Genomic DNA, 14,177 nt, shown 5'->3' on the forward strand with positions numbered 1-14,177 from the left:
TCTAAACATTTGTACCAATAGTATTCAGTAATAATAACATATGGAATATAGTGCTCTGGAAATCACACGGCATGGATGAAGCACTGGGGTTAAACTGAAGTATCAATTTAGATAGTGAAAAACAGGCGGACCGGAACACAGATCATTTGTTCTTGAAAATAAAAGTATTGTAATTTTAGCAGAAGAAAATTAACTATCAGACTGCATCTGATCGATCTGCAAGATCTGCAAAAAGAGAAACACTTAAAGCTGCGGAATACTTTCATCACCAATTTTTCATCAAATCTGTAAAACCCCAGTCATAGCCAAAGTATCACAAATCCGTGAGGCTTTCTGTGATTATTCAACTGAATGTCTTACCTCATGGCGAACAATTTCGAAGTGTCATCCACCATAAACAAACCATTTATTTACAAGCAGAGCCAGGAGGTACCTCGGGCATCTTCAGAATTTTGTCATGACATGCATTGCGGGAAACTGAGATTTGTGCAGCGGTCTGGCAGCAGCAGCGGATCCGTATGATATTATATGGATGAAACAACGCAGAAACGGCTGAAACGCTTAAACGGCTATAGGGAAGCGGAGCTCCAGCCATAATATCGTATGATTGCGCTGCCACTGCCAGGCGGCTGCGCGAACCTCCGTTTCCCACAATGCACGGTACGACAAAATTCCAAAGATGCGCGAGTTACCTCTCTGGCTCTGTTCTTAAACACATGGTTTCTTTATGGTGGATGGCACCTTGAAATTGTTCACCGTGAAGGAGGTAAGTAATCACAGAAAGACTCACAGATTTGTGATACTTAGACTATGACAGGGGTTTTACAGATTTGATGAAAAATTGGTGACCAAAGTCTCCCGCACCTGAAAGGAAAACTAATGTTGTGGTTGGTGAGGCTGATTAAGTGCTTTGGTATGTAAACACTTTGAGGTAAACAGTTACCAGCAGTCACATGGGAAGCCACCATCATTTCATTAATCATTTATCTACTAACAGAAAGAAAGCTAAAGTTTGTGATTGGGAATAGTCGGCAAGAACAAACAGAAATCGTGACTGTGTTAACACAAAAAGAAAAAAAAACACATTACTGCCAAAAATTTAGAAGTGATTGATTGCAAATATTATGTCAAAGTATTAAAAGTTCTAAAATGTTGTTTCTTGACTTGTTTTATTTCATGTATTTACTTAAGCATTATTTGAGCTTCTTGTCATTGCTGATGTTGTGTTTTGGGTTGTTTCTCAATTTACACAGACTTTAAGTTGCTACTTAAATAAATCTGGTTTATTTTGAAGGGTCTGACCGGAAACTTGTCATCTCTAATCGTGAAAGGCCGCCCTCAGGTGGTCTGACCAATGGGGTTTTTTTATAGGCGGAGCTCTAACAGGCCACAGCTATTTCTCCTGCTAAATCTTGTCCGGCCTGAATATAGTGTGCAGTGTTTGTTCCAGCGGAGTTGCTCGCCTTTTTGTAACATTTCTCCGTCCAGGACAACAAAAGTGATGCTTCACCGAGGCACACCGCATAGCGAGACAGAGGAGGACCAGCGGTGATTGCTTTCTACAATTTACCCTTAAAAAAAACTTTCTTCCAAGGAGTATATTTCTGTGTTTTCTTTTTTTCGACGTCAAGAAAAGCGCCGTTTGCGTCCTCAGTAATGCCGGACGACTTTTAGACAACTTGGCGTCTTCTTGTCTCCATGCGGGAGGAGACGCAGTTCGTTGTGGTTTTTTTTTTTTTTTTGCCACTTTGTGTCCCATTAAGGATCGGAAGGTGTCGTGTCCGCCAACCGGAATGCCTCGTTTTTGGCCGTAGCTTCACGTAAATCTTTTTGTCCAGCTCTTTGCCCAGCGGACTGTGCGGCCGCTGCTACTGGATCTACGAGGACTTCTGCGCATTAATTCGGTGTAAATGGATCGCCAGTCCAGTTTCATTTCCATTTGGCTACAACTGGAACTCTGTGCCATGGCTGTTCTTCTTACTAAAGGTATCCAGACCTTTACTCTGTGGAAACGGACGTGTGCTAGCTTCTTCAAGTCAGGAAATGCAATATGTAGAAGGGGAATAAAGCAGACCTCAACTGAAACCCGACGAAGCGGACCTTACTTAACTTTGAGTAGTTTTCCTCAAAATATTACTGTCGGCAAATCAATACGTTAATATTTATAATGTAATAACTATGTTGAGTAATAAACTTTAGCAGAAAGGCTGACATTAACCAATTTTCTAATAATAGCTAATTTGTTGGACCGATTTTCCTGGACATAACATCACCTCACTGGTGCTGCCTTGTGTTTCTAGACTGATCTTCATTATTTTTTTTTTATGACTAAATATAAAGTGCCAGTAACGACAACAAATTATATCATCAAACACATGTTAGGACTAAGTAAATCCTACAGCTGAATTGTTCACTAACTACTCCACTATAACATTATTTTCTACAAAATTGTAATCCTTGGTTTTAAAGCTTCCATTCATACAAGACTGAGCAGCACTAAAAGCCTCAGTACTTGGCCTGCCCCCCCTTCAACCCACAAAGGGGCCTCTCCTTTCTAATGAAATATTCTCCAAATGACCTGCCTGGGCCCTGCTGCTCCAATCATTCACAGGGAAAACACTGATCTGATGAATGTGCTCCTGCACTGCAAGTTAGTGCATTCAAAGAGGAGCTACCACTGAGAGAAACTTGGTTTAGTTCAGACAGTTTCAGCTCCATTTACTGAGCTCCCATCACATACTTTTGAGGAATATGTAGCCTAACCTACAGAATTATGGTCTTGTAGAAATAATCTATTGTCACTGGCAGATATGAAAATAGTCCATGAACTCAAATTTAAAGCAGTATTTTTATTTTCACAGAACAGCTTCTTGGCCTACATTTCTGTTTTTGGAGAGTAAACCAAAATATAAGGCTGAAGTAATGTATGGGCCTGTGTAAAAAGCAGGCAGCAGTAATGATAAGGTTTGGAAGCTCTTTGGATGGGACCTCAGTGCACCCTGCCCCCCCCAGGCTGTCCTGACCACAAGTAAAGCTTTGCGTGCAAACGGGAAGAGGAGACTCCTGTGCCGAACTCTGGCCCCCCCCCTCCTCTTTACGAGTTTCCATTTGGGTTGAAAGAAATTGACTTTGGCAAACAAACCACTAATTATAAGTTCCACAGTTCCTGTTTTATAAAACAGGACAAAAAGGGCGATTTTTGCATGAGAAACTCACTTTAAATGAAGGCTGAATTAATGTAAAAAAAAAAAAAAAAAAAAAGTCCAGTATTCCCATGAGATTTGTAAAGCTACCTGGCTGTTTACTGCAGGGCTTACCACACACTTTAAGAGCAGAGGCTTTGAACATAAGTGCTTATTCAGCTACACACCTAATGAGAGGGAGCCAAGCCTGAAAAAAGTATTTTTCTCCTAGTTGTACTCTGTGCTTTAAAGACTGATTTAAAAAAAAAAAAAAAAAAAAATTAAACGGTTATGACTGAATTGGACTGGTGAAGTAAGGAAATGTATAGAACATGCTGATCTTGTGATCTGTTTAACTGCTGAAGGCATCACTCTTATTTGTTACGTTTATCACAAGCAAACTTTTGACATGATCTAAGCCCACCTTGTATGAATCTTAACATGGCATCTTTTCTCTGTGTATTTTCAGGAGAAATCAGGTGTTACTGTGATGCGCCACACTGTGTGGCCACGGGATACATGTGCAAATCAGAACTGAACGCCTGCTTTACCAAGGTATTGGACCCGCTTAATGCAAACTCTCCACTCACCCACGGCTGTTTAGACCCTATCGCCAATGCTGCAGACATCTGCAGCAGCAGCTCAAGGAGCACAGATGCCTTCAGCGGGGCCTCAGCAGCAGCTACACTGGAGTGCTGCCACGACGACATGTGCAACTACAGAGGCCTGCATGACCTGCCACACACCAGGGACTCGACAGGTAAAGGAGGAATATTGTAGCGCTTGAATCACTGGATGTTTGTGTGGTTGCTTTTTACTGAAATTGAAATATGAAATTCTGTCAACTGCTTTCAAAACGATTGTGCTCTCAGTGGGGATTTTTATTTATCCTCCTCAATAAATAGTATTTTCCTCTTTTGTGTTCCAGAGGCAATGCATTCAGCTATAGGGTTCTTCAAACACTCTACTGTTTATGGAAATGTGGGCCACCCTTGCAACTTTGTTTTTTCCCCTCCCACTTCCCAGCTTTCGAGAACCTCGATTTGACTTTTAATGTTTAGCAGTACTGCGCCTGGGAAGCCAGAGAGCCAGTTTACCTTTAAGCACTTGGAAAGAGATCAGATATATTCGTTTTTTTTATTATGTGTGCACCATGTAATTTTCCCACTGAGTAAGAATGTGCCTGCCTTGTAGAGGGGAATATTCCCTGACAAGTCTGCATGTTGAGCAGTGATACAGGCTCGTTGAATTTAAAAAAAAAAAGGTGCATAGACGGACAGAGAAGAAGGGGAGCTCTCCTGGGGCTTTTTCTGCTGTGACCCTCTCCAGAGCACATTGCAGTTTATTAGCTCAAATTAATTTCTGGCCCTCTGTTAGGACAAGGTGACTCATTTGTTTTTACCCTGCTGCCCTTTCTCACTTCCTCACTCTCATCTGTGTATCTTATTTTTTTCCTCTCTCTGTGGTTGCTTTACTAGCATCATTGCTAATTTTTATCCAAAAAGCAGCCCATGTGAAAAGATGTTCTTAAAATCTTAAAACCAGACGATAATTTGTACATGAACTTCAACTGTAGGAGGAGAATTCACAGAATAACACAGCACTGTAATTGAGTTGTAAAACAACTGGTTAAAAAGCAGAAATTATCTTGTTAGTCATTGCATCATGGTGTTTGTTTCACAGAATATGACTGCTAGCATAAAACAATGTACAAAAAAGTGTATAGAGCCTTTAGCCAAGTTTGCAGTCATTTAGAACACCTTCAGATCTGGTACATGTACAATACACCATATTTTGGATATGATAAATTCTGATTTAGCCCCAGATGTTGATCACTAACTCTGCTGTGTGTTTAGAAATGATAATGGTTTGTGGTGAATAAGATGATGTGGAACCTTTTAATGAAAATGTTATTATAAATCATATTTGACAATGGCCTGTTCAGCTCATTTCACCTGTATTCCTTTTCCAGTGGTGCACTCCCACATCAAGTAAATTACCACTTCTGTAAACATATGTATTATATTTGTATACATTGTAATTTAACTGTGACATTAACATGAATAAAGTGTAGGCTACATGCGTTAGAACTAATTAACACAATTTCTTATTTATTTATTTATTTATTTATTTATTTTTTACATTAAAACTTAAAATTTAAACATTTGAGGGGAAAAAACAGATGTGAAACAACCCAAGAATTATTCCTCAAAGTACCACCACTGTATTAAAATTATAGAGGAAATGCTGTCAACGCTTTCCACATACTACACAATTACCTGACTTAAAACATTAAATCCTAATACATGTCTGAAATTAAAGTAAAAGATTAAGAATTTAATGCAAAGTTTGTAACAATAACTGAGATAATACCTTTAACAGAGGATTCTCCCTTTGTTTTTGTTTTTTTATAGATCAGAACAGGTATTCACAAGACAACAGGAACCTGGTGACCCGGGTTCAGGAGCTGGCCTCAGCTAAGGAGGTGTGGTTCCGGGCAGCTGTGATCGCTGTGCCCATCGCAGGTGGTCTCATCCTGGTGCTGCTTATCATGCTGGCGTTACGGATGCTCCGCAGTGAGAACAAGCGTTTGCAGGACCAGCGACAGCAGATGCTGTCACGGCTCCACTATAGCTTCCATGGCCACCACACCAAGAAGGGCCACGTGGCCAAGCTGGACCTGGAGTGCATGGTGCCTGTCACGGGCCACGAGAACTGCTGTCTGACTTGTGACAAGATGAGGCAGGCGGACCTGGGCAATGACAAGATCCTGTCTCTGGTGCACTGGGGGATGTACAGTGGTCACGGAAAGCTGGAGTTCGTATGACTGACTGACTTCCTGTGTGGAACTATGACACAAAGAGCCAGGACTGCTTCTCAATCGTTGGCTTCTGCTTTTTTCTACTTTAAATGACATTCCCACCGTGTGTTTCATCCATTGGACTGTTGGGTTTGTGTTATTCTGTTCTTTTTCTACCCAGTGGCGAAAAAATACAAGACTGATCTCATGCCATGTGTTTTTTTTGCTAGAGGAGCACTTTACTTGAAAATGAGAGGCAAAGCAGCGAGGAGCTTAATTTAAACTTGAGAGGGCAGGACTGAGGCAGAGTGAGAGGTCTGTCACTGCTCCAGAGGATCCTGGACTTGACACTGAGCGCTGAAGGATTCCAAATCTGTCTTATTTGCACATGTGTAAAAAAGCAAACAAACAAGTAAAAAAAAAAACACAAAAAGTTGTTGCTTAAAACAATTTGACACTGACACCAGGGTACAAGAGACTTGTATGAGGAGTAAAAAGAGCGTTGAGAATTCAGTGTTTGTAAGTGTGCACACTCCTCTGTGTACGTTTCATGATTCAAGCTTATTGTAAAAATTTAAATATATATATATATATTTTTGTCTGATAAAACTGATAGGTGTGTCTTGCTCTGGGTGAATGTCCAACATCTCTCTCTGTGATCAGACTTAAAGCTTGATTGTGAGTGTGAAAGAAAACCAACCATTAAAAGTGACTTTTTATTTATGTGAGGAAGTTTGTGCTTATTACTGCTGTCGTGGTCTGGGTTTGAGCATCTTCAGGTCTAGCTCAGGGCTGTGTATGGCCTGTCTCACTCTGACTGTGTGGGAGTGGTGTGGGCTGCTCGCTGTGTGTGGACAGTAAGGCCTTGTTTTACAGTAGAGCTACATCTGTCTCAGGCGTTCTTGAACCCTCTACAAAGGTCAGGTTTCCAGCTTCAAATAGCCTCCACTCCCCCTCCTTCCAGACTGGATATATCCTGGAAGTAGTATTTTATCTATTTTATACTCTTCATGCCAGGAAACACCTCCCCCACTCTAATTTTCTGAATATAATTTAGTGAAAAGTCTGACCCTCATGTGTTCAGAATCAGCAGAGTGGTAGGGGGGCTCCTTCATATGCATTTTATTAGATAATTAAAAAATACTATTCTTTAGTGATAAAATTCTTTGGAGTCTTTGCTTGTGTGTTGACATTTTGTCTTCTTGGTTTAAGTCCCATAAAAGCCTCAATTGGCTCCAACTCCAGGATAATATTGCTGCCATTAATTCCTAAACGTATCAACTCCAGTGAGCCTCATTGATGCAGGTTCTTCATTACCATAAACACACTGTATTTTGCCGACACTAGAACACTCATTAGAGCACCTCCTCCCAAATACTGGGTCGTGACCTTTAGGTGTGCTGCAGGCCAAAGACGATTGTTTTTGACAATAATGAATGTTCATATTCTTCTGATCATCTGAAACTTAAATTAGTGTCTCTAGTAGAAGCCTTTTTACTGATGAAGGAAAAATGAGCCTTTACATTGACCTCAACATGTAAACAAGTTAATTTATGTTTATATATGAACATGCATAAAATGGAGGCGCTATTTATCAGTCGTATATAATTGGTTGACCTATTTGAGATAATACTAGAAGGCCAGCAGTAGCCATTAAAATGGTAAGGACTGTTCATTCACAAATTCACTTGTCATGATTTATAAAGACCTGAGGTCTGTGGAAATTGTCCATAGAAACAAGCTTGGGAAACACTATACTAGAGCACCAAATGTGCCAATCCCCACTGGAAAATAATTATCACATAAATGCATAATAAACTCTGTTTTTGTTTTTTTTGTTTTTTTCATATAATTTTGCTCAACAGTATTTTCAATCATTCCTTTGTCTTTAAATACATTTGCAAACCTTTATAAATAGATTTCTATTAGTGGGAGATGGGGCTTGTGTTAACTGAAGTAGCACTGATATATTTTGTCAATAACGAAATTAAAGGCCTAAAGTATACATAACTTGGATTGAATTGTATCATCCATGAAGCTGTTAGTTCTCTACAGTAGTAGTTTTGACTCCTCAAATAGTTTATAGTTCTGTGCAGCAAAAATGTTTATGCCTCAAACAACTAGTTAGTGAAATAGAACGATTAGGGCTCTTAACATTCAGGCTTAAAATAAGTTTATTTTTGTGAAGCTCTCTCTCAGAGCAAAGTTAAGTTTGAACCCGTGGTTGCAAGAGTCAATATATTCTTTACTTCCAAAAAAGCACTAAAACCTCCTTTCACATAAGTAATATGCAGTACAAATAAAAAGCATATATACTGACAATAATGAACATTAACCAATGTGTAAATCATTTCTGTTGTTGACATTGAATGATGGCTTTTCTTTGTGATCCAGTCTCCCTTAACATCTTGTCATCATGTTGATGTTTTCATCTTTTTACATATTTAACATAGCTTTCATCTTGTATGCTGTTTTTATCATTACATCATCTTCATCTCTTTACATCTTTGGCTAATTTTATGTCACTTTGTCTCGTCACATCTTTTACGTCAGGATGGATAGAAAGTGAGGATTTTTGTTTTAAAATGTGAGGAGTTGCAGCGGTTGTCAGAAACATAATACTCGAGTATAGTACAGATGAACAGCTGAAAACTACTTGAATACAGCAACAAAGTATTCTGTTCTGAATTATATCCACACTTCTTACGACAGTGAGGTCTCACTGCATTTAAAGTCAAAGGTCAAACAGTGCCACTGCTTACTGGAACAAGACATTATGCAGAGATTGCTTTTAGCCTGAATTCTTGCAGAATGTGCACACAGAAGCAATGAGTAGAACGATAAATGCTTGATTTTGACAGTTTGTTTGGAGACTGGGGTCAGGTTTCTGTTGAGCTCCCTCTTCAGGAGTTTTTCTAAACTTCTGTTGAGTATTTACATTTCTAAAAGTCCAAATGTCACAGTAATCATGAGGTGGACCACAACACTCTGTGTATTCTCTACCGCCTGCGTCACAAAAAAACAAAATGGGGACTCTCGAGGGTTGAAAAGTTCACACCCTACAGTCTCCTCAGTTGCCATGGTAACATGCAAGCAAACCAGTAAGTAGTTTAAAGTCGAGGTTGGGCTTTGGTGAGGAGTGTGTCTGTGCTGAGCGCTGACCCTTGTTTCTTTCCATTAGGAGGACAGGAAAACACTATTAGCAGCTAACCACTTAAGAGCAGCTTGCATTAGCAAGGCTCAGCTCACGCCCAGAGCCTCCCCCAGGACTATTACCCCTGTAATAACAACAATGTCCTCTGCCTGGCCTGCCTAATGTGACTGCTGTTTTCTTTAGCCTGATTCCACTTCAATGGCTCACCCATAGGTGTCAGGTGGCTACAGTGAGCTGAAAATCATCGTATGTGAGCCTAAAGAGTAAGACCCTGTTTTTACCATCACAAAGGCAGATTAATGTGTCAAAAAATTGCCAAGTAATTGAACTGTGCACAAACAATAAAGTGACCTGTGGAGTCCTCATGGATCTGGCTTAAAGGTTCAATATGTAAAAATTTACACTTAAAATTAATGTGAAGTTTGTGTTGGAGTCTGTGGTGTACTGGAAACTGCTATTCTGAACTAATGGTAACTAAAGTTGTACAGTGTTGCAGCTGTAAAAGAGCAGAACAATAATAATAATAATAATAATAATAATAATAATAATAATAATAATAATAATAATAATAATCCAAAATTGTGACAGTTAATATTTAACTCATGTGAATGATCACATGACTGATCCTGGGTATGTTTATGGACATTCTCATAAACAGCTAAAACATGGCTTGCAGCAGATAGTCATGTTGACTGATGAGTAGACCAAATTATCCCCAAGATTCATCCATGAAAAAAAGAGTCATTCTGGATGCAAAACAGCCACGGAATAGCGTACTTTTTTCATGTTGTGTTTTGCAGCTATGTGTAACACAGCCTACAGCGTCACCTTCCAGCTACATTACACAGTCTAGGTCTTTTTTTTTTTTTTTTTTTATGTAAACATAATTTATACTTCATATTTTATGGAAACATCTAATATTAGTCTTTTGCTAATTCTAGAGCTGCAACATGGTACAACTCTTTCTAGCAATACCAATATGCAGTTGGCTAGCATTAACAAACAACTAACTCATAGCACAATGCAGGCCCCAGCACAAACTTCATACACAAGTATATGTGTGTTTATATTTTATAAATTTCGTTCTACATATGTATAATGACAATAAAGGTGTTCTATTCTATTCTATTCTATTCTATTCTATTCTATTCTATTCTATTCTATGTGAATATTAAACTTTTAAAACTGAGGGAAAAGCTACGCCATATTGAGATATATGGAAAGCAATACTAATGTTGACAACTCTGAAGTTAAAAATATACAATCATGTGGTTTTGACAGATCACAACCTTAGTATTTGAACCTACTCACATATGGAGTTTGAACAGAAGATGGTAGAACACAAAAAGAAAAAAAGATGAAACAAATAACTGTGAGGAAACCTAAAAGAAATATACTGAGATACAGTTGACAACTTTTTATATAGAATAGAATAGAATAGAATAGAATAGAATAGAATAGAATAGAATAGAATAGAATAGAATAGCCTTTATTGTCACTGTGTGCACAATGAAATCCAGTCAGTGCAACAGTATTAATAAAACACCAGTACTTTAGAAAATAAGAATAGAAGCAAATATAAATTACAAAAACTAAAAATAAGATAAGAAAATAGGACATAAAATTTTATAAAAATAAGATAAGAATAGAGCTAAGTGGAGTAAAAAAAAAAAAAAAAAAAAATAGACATAAAATATGCATAGACACAATATTTATACTATTAACAGTATGTTTATCTATGAACAATATTAACAGTGTGTATTACTTATGAAGACAGTATGTATATCTAAACACAAGTCTATATAAGTGATTGCGTTTATATTTTGATAAATATTAATAAATATTGCATTGTTATTGAAAAATAGAAGATTATTGCATGACTTAATAGCACCTAGTTCACATTTTGGAGGGTTATTGGACATTATTGGAACTGATTGCGAGAGGATATATGAAGGGAAGTAGTTGAACAGGAAGAAACTGCATAGTTATTACTTTTACAGTTATTACTTTTGGCAGTTTTGTGTGGTGTTCTTCTTTGAAAGAAACTGTCTCTGAACCAATGGTGGTTGGTGAATTATTCTTTTGGTGGGCCACTGTATGCAAGTCAGTTGTCATCTCTTGTTTTGGGGGGGGGTCCACTGCACACATGCCATTCACAACAAGTCTATGGAATTCTCAGGCGGTGCCTGAAACAGGAAACATGTGACTCGACTGCTCATTAAAAGACTGAAAACATTTTTAAACTACACTTGAATGCAGATTATACACAGCACACACTGGCTGTATCATGTATAGCTTGTTTATTTAAATATTAATATTTTTATAAAATTATTTTAGGTGATTCCTATCATCTTCTTCTTCATGTGAAACAGGTGGAGTGGCATCCTAGTCAGCTTGTCCTATTGACAGCCTGCCACTGCTCTGAACCTATTTGTCTTTTGCCACTTTTCCACTACATGGAACCGACTTGACTCAGCTCGGCTCGACTCGGGTACCAGGTCCTATTCCTGGAGCCGTTTCCATTACAGGATACTACCGACTTTACAGTACCTCGACGTCATAGGGATGCGGCGTGTTACCTCTGTGTTGTCTGCTCAGAGAGTTGCTGATAAACTTGTTTGTTGCATGTTGTCTCGTCAAGCTCATGCTGAATTTTTACATCGGCCAATCTCCTCCGACTATGGTGTAGTTTTGTGAGCTGTCATCATGTGGATTAATTTACCGCTATATTTACTGTAAACTCCCTCATCTGTTCTTGGTATAACAGCGGGTCACAGAGAAAACTCTCTGGCCAATCACAGTGGTCTGCAGTGCTTACACGTCACGTTTTAGTATCTGTTCCCCAGTTTTGGAACCTCGGCAGAGGGGATACCAAAAAACTAGTACCGGGTACCAATTTCCAGGTCCTTTTTCATAATAGAAACGCAAAAAGGCCCAGTTAAGTCGAGTCGAGTTGAGCTGGTACCACGTAGTGGAAACACGGCATTTGTTCTGAGGGACCTGTTGCATCTGCCAGAGGACAGTAGGTCAAACAGAGGGTGACTGGGGTGGGATATATCGTTAGGCCCTTTTCCACTGCAGGAAGTTTTGCAGGAACTTTGAGGAGTACTCTGAACTTTGAAAAACCCCAGTGCATTTCCATCTAAATTACCTGGGTAAAAATCTTTCCCTCGCCCCCAAATTTTCCCCAAAGAAGTTCCTGGCAGGGAGGTAGTACTTCTCAGATTACCCGGAATTCTTGAGGGGCAGGGCTGTGTGATGGAGAACGCTGATTGGTGGACTACACTTGCAGCGTTCCACATTCCATTCACCCACCACTAAGCTGCAGCAAACGTTTTTGTTTTGTTTATTTTATTTCCACAAGCTTCATATTTTGATAAATCAGAAAATGGCCCAAAAGAGAAGCTACGACAAGTGGACAGACAACGAGGTCCAGGATCTTTTGAGTTTATTAGCGCAATAGGAAATTCAGAGGGACTTTGAATCACTGACACGAAACAATTGACTTTCGAGTAAAATTAGTCAACAAGCTGGCAGAGCACACATACCTAAAGAAATATTGTATGAGAAAAGCTGAAGAAAATTATGCAGAATTATAAGAACCTAAAGGACCACAATGGTCACAGTGGATCCGACCGCCAAACAAACAAATGGTACGTATATCACAGAAATATTCACTATTTAGTTCGTTACATGCTGTAACAATAGTGAGTGACACACCAGTTGTTTAGTTAGCCAAAAGTTGGATTAACCTAATGCTATTGCTAACTGGTCAACAGTCTGATGCTAAACCTAAATCACGGACAGAGAACTAGATGTGTTCATGTTGCTGCTGCGAACTGAACACTGATTTATTGTTTATGTATTGTGATTTCCTGCTGAAATGGACCGGATGGACTATCTTCGCCATCTTTTTCCAAACCTGTGGCTCATTTGTGCCCCCGTCCATCATCTCCTGCTCTTTACACCCGTCCAGGTAAGACATTTCCCATGTCACATCATACTGGTAGGAATCTTTCATCATGTGTTCTGTTATTCATTTTTGGATTTTTATTACTTTTCATGCAGGAAAGCGAATAAGGGAGTGGGACCATGGAGTTCCAGACTGGCTGTCCTGGGCCAGCTGGTCCAGACACTGGTCCAGAAGCCTGAACCTTTCACAAATGTTTATTTCCCTTTTAATCTCAAGGCACCTTGTTTTTTTTTTGTTTTTTTTTTTTTTTTTTGCACCTTTTGTTTTGCGTTTCAATTTTTAATAAAAAAAAAAAAAAAAGAAAAATTGTAACCTAATATTCTGTTCATTTACAATTCATCAACATATAAGTAGAATATAGTACTTTTTAAAACTAACATTCAGTAGAAAATGCAGGCATTTGAGTATATCTGTATGACTTTAAGGTTTGACCTGGACTATTTCTATAAAACAATAGAAATTAAAAAGAACCATCCATCACACTTAAAGTTAGATGTGATTTAGTTTAATGACTGAGAAGTTGAAAATACATGGTCAAAATTTTTTAAATAGAAATTAACCATATGCAATGATGGTTAACTAAAAATGTATTCCAGGTGGATTAAATGATTCAACAACCAGCAAAACTTTAAACCCAAAATGTTCACTTAAAGTACTGTGTAATTTTATTGTGCTAGAGCTTAGTTTCTGAATGTCCATGATGCCACAGCTGGCTTAGGGTCATGGCAAATAAGAGAGACACATTGATGCAAAGGAATAACAAAGTATGTTTATTTAGCATGATGTAAGTAAATCAATAATAATAGTAAATGTAAATCAGATCATGGGATGTGAGAGTCAGTAGCATCAGTAAGGTAGGATGTGCATGCATGGTGAATATGGTGTGTGTGTGGGTGTTGGAGACTGCATAAAATGAAACAAAGGAGCAAAGCAAAACTAAAGTGGCCATATCACCCAGGGAAGCAGGCGTCTGTCTGGGAAGAAAGAGAGAGAAACAAGGAATGAACACCTCCTTATTGAGGACTTGCAGCTGATGTCACTGGTCATGTGATTGTTGTTTACACCGCC

General features: G+C 38.7%; 1 protein-coding gene across 1 annotated transcript; it reads left to right on the forward strand.

Annotated features, from left to right (window-relative positions):
- Positions 1–1,404: 1,404 nt before the first annotated feature.
- Positions 1,405–6,705, forward strand: bambia (BMP and activin membrane-bound inhibitor (Xenopus laevis) homolog a). Its single transcript, XM_030123763.1, has 3 exons — positions 1,405–1,986; positions 3,652–3,942; positions 5,597–6,705. The coding sequence occupies exons 1-3, from the start codon at positions 1,911–1,913 to the stop codon at positions 6,007–6,009; spliced, it is 780 nt and encodes a 259-aa protein (XP_029979623.1). The 5' UTR covers positions 1,405–1,910; the 3' UTR covers positions 6,010–6,705.
- The last annotated feature ends 7,472 nt before the right edge of the window (positions 6,706–14,177 follow it).

The sequence above is a fragment of the Sphaeramia orbicularis genome, chromosome 20, assembly GCF_902148855.1.
Source record: "Sphaeramia orbicularis chromosome 20, fSphaOr1.1, whole genome shotgun sequence".
NCBI lineage: Eukaryota > Metazoa > Chordata > Actinopteri > Kurtiformes > Apogonidae > Sphaeramia > Sphaeramia orbicularis.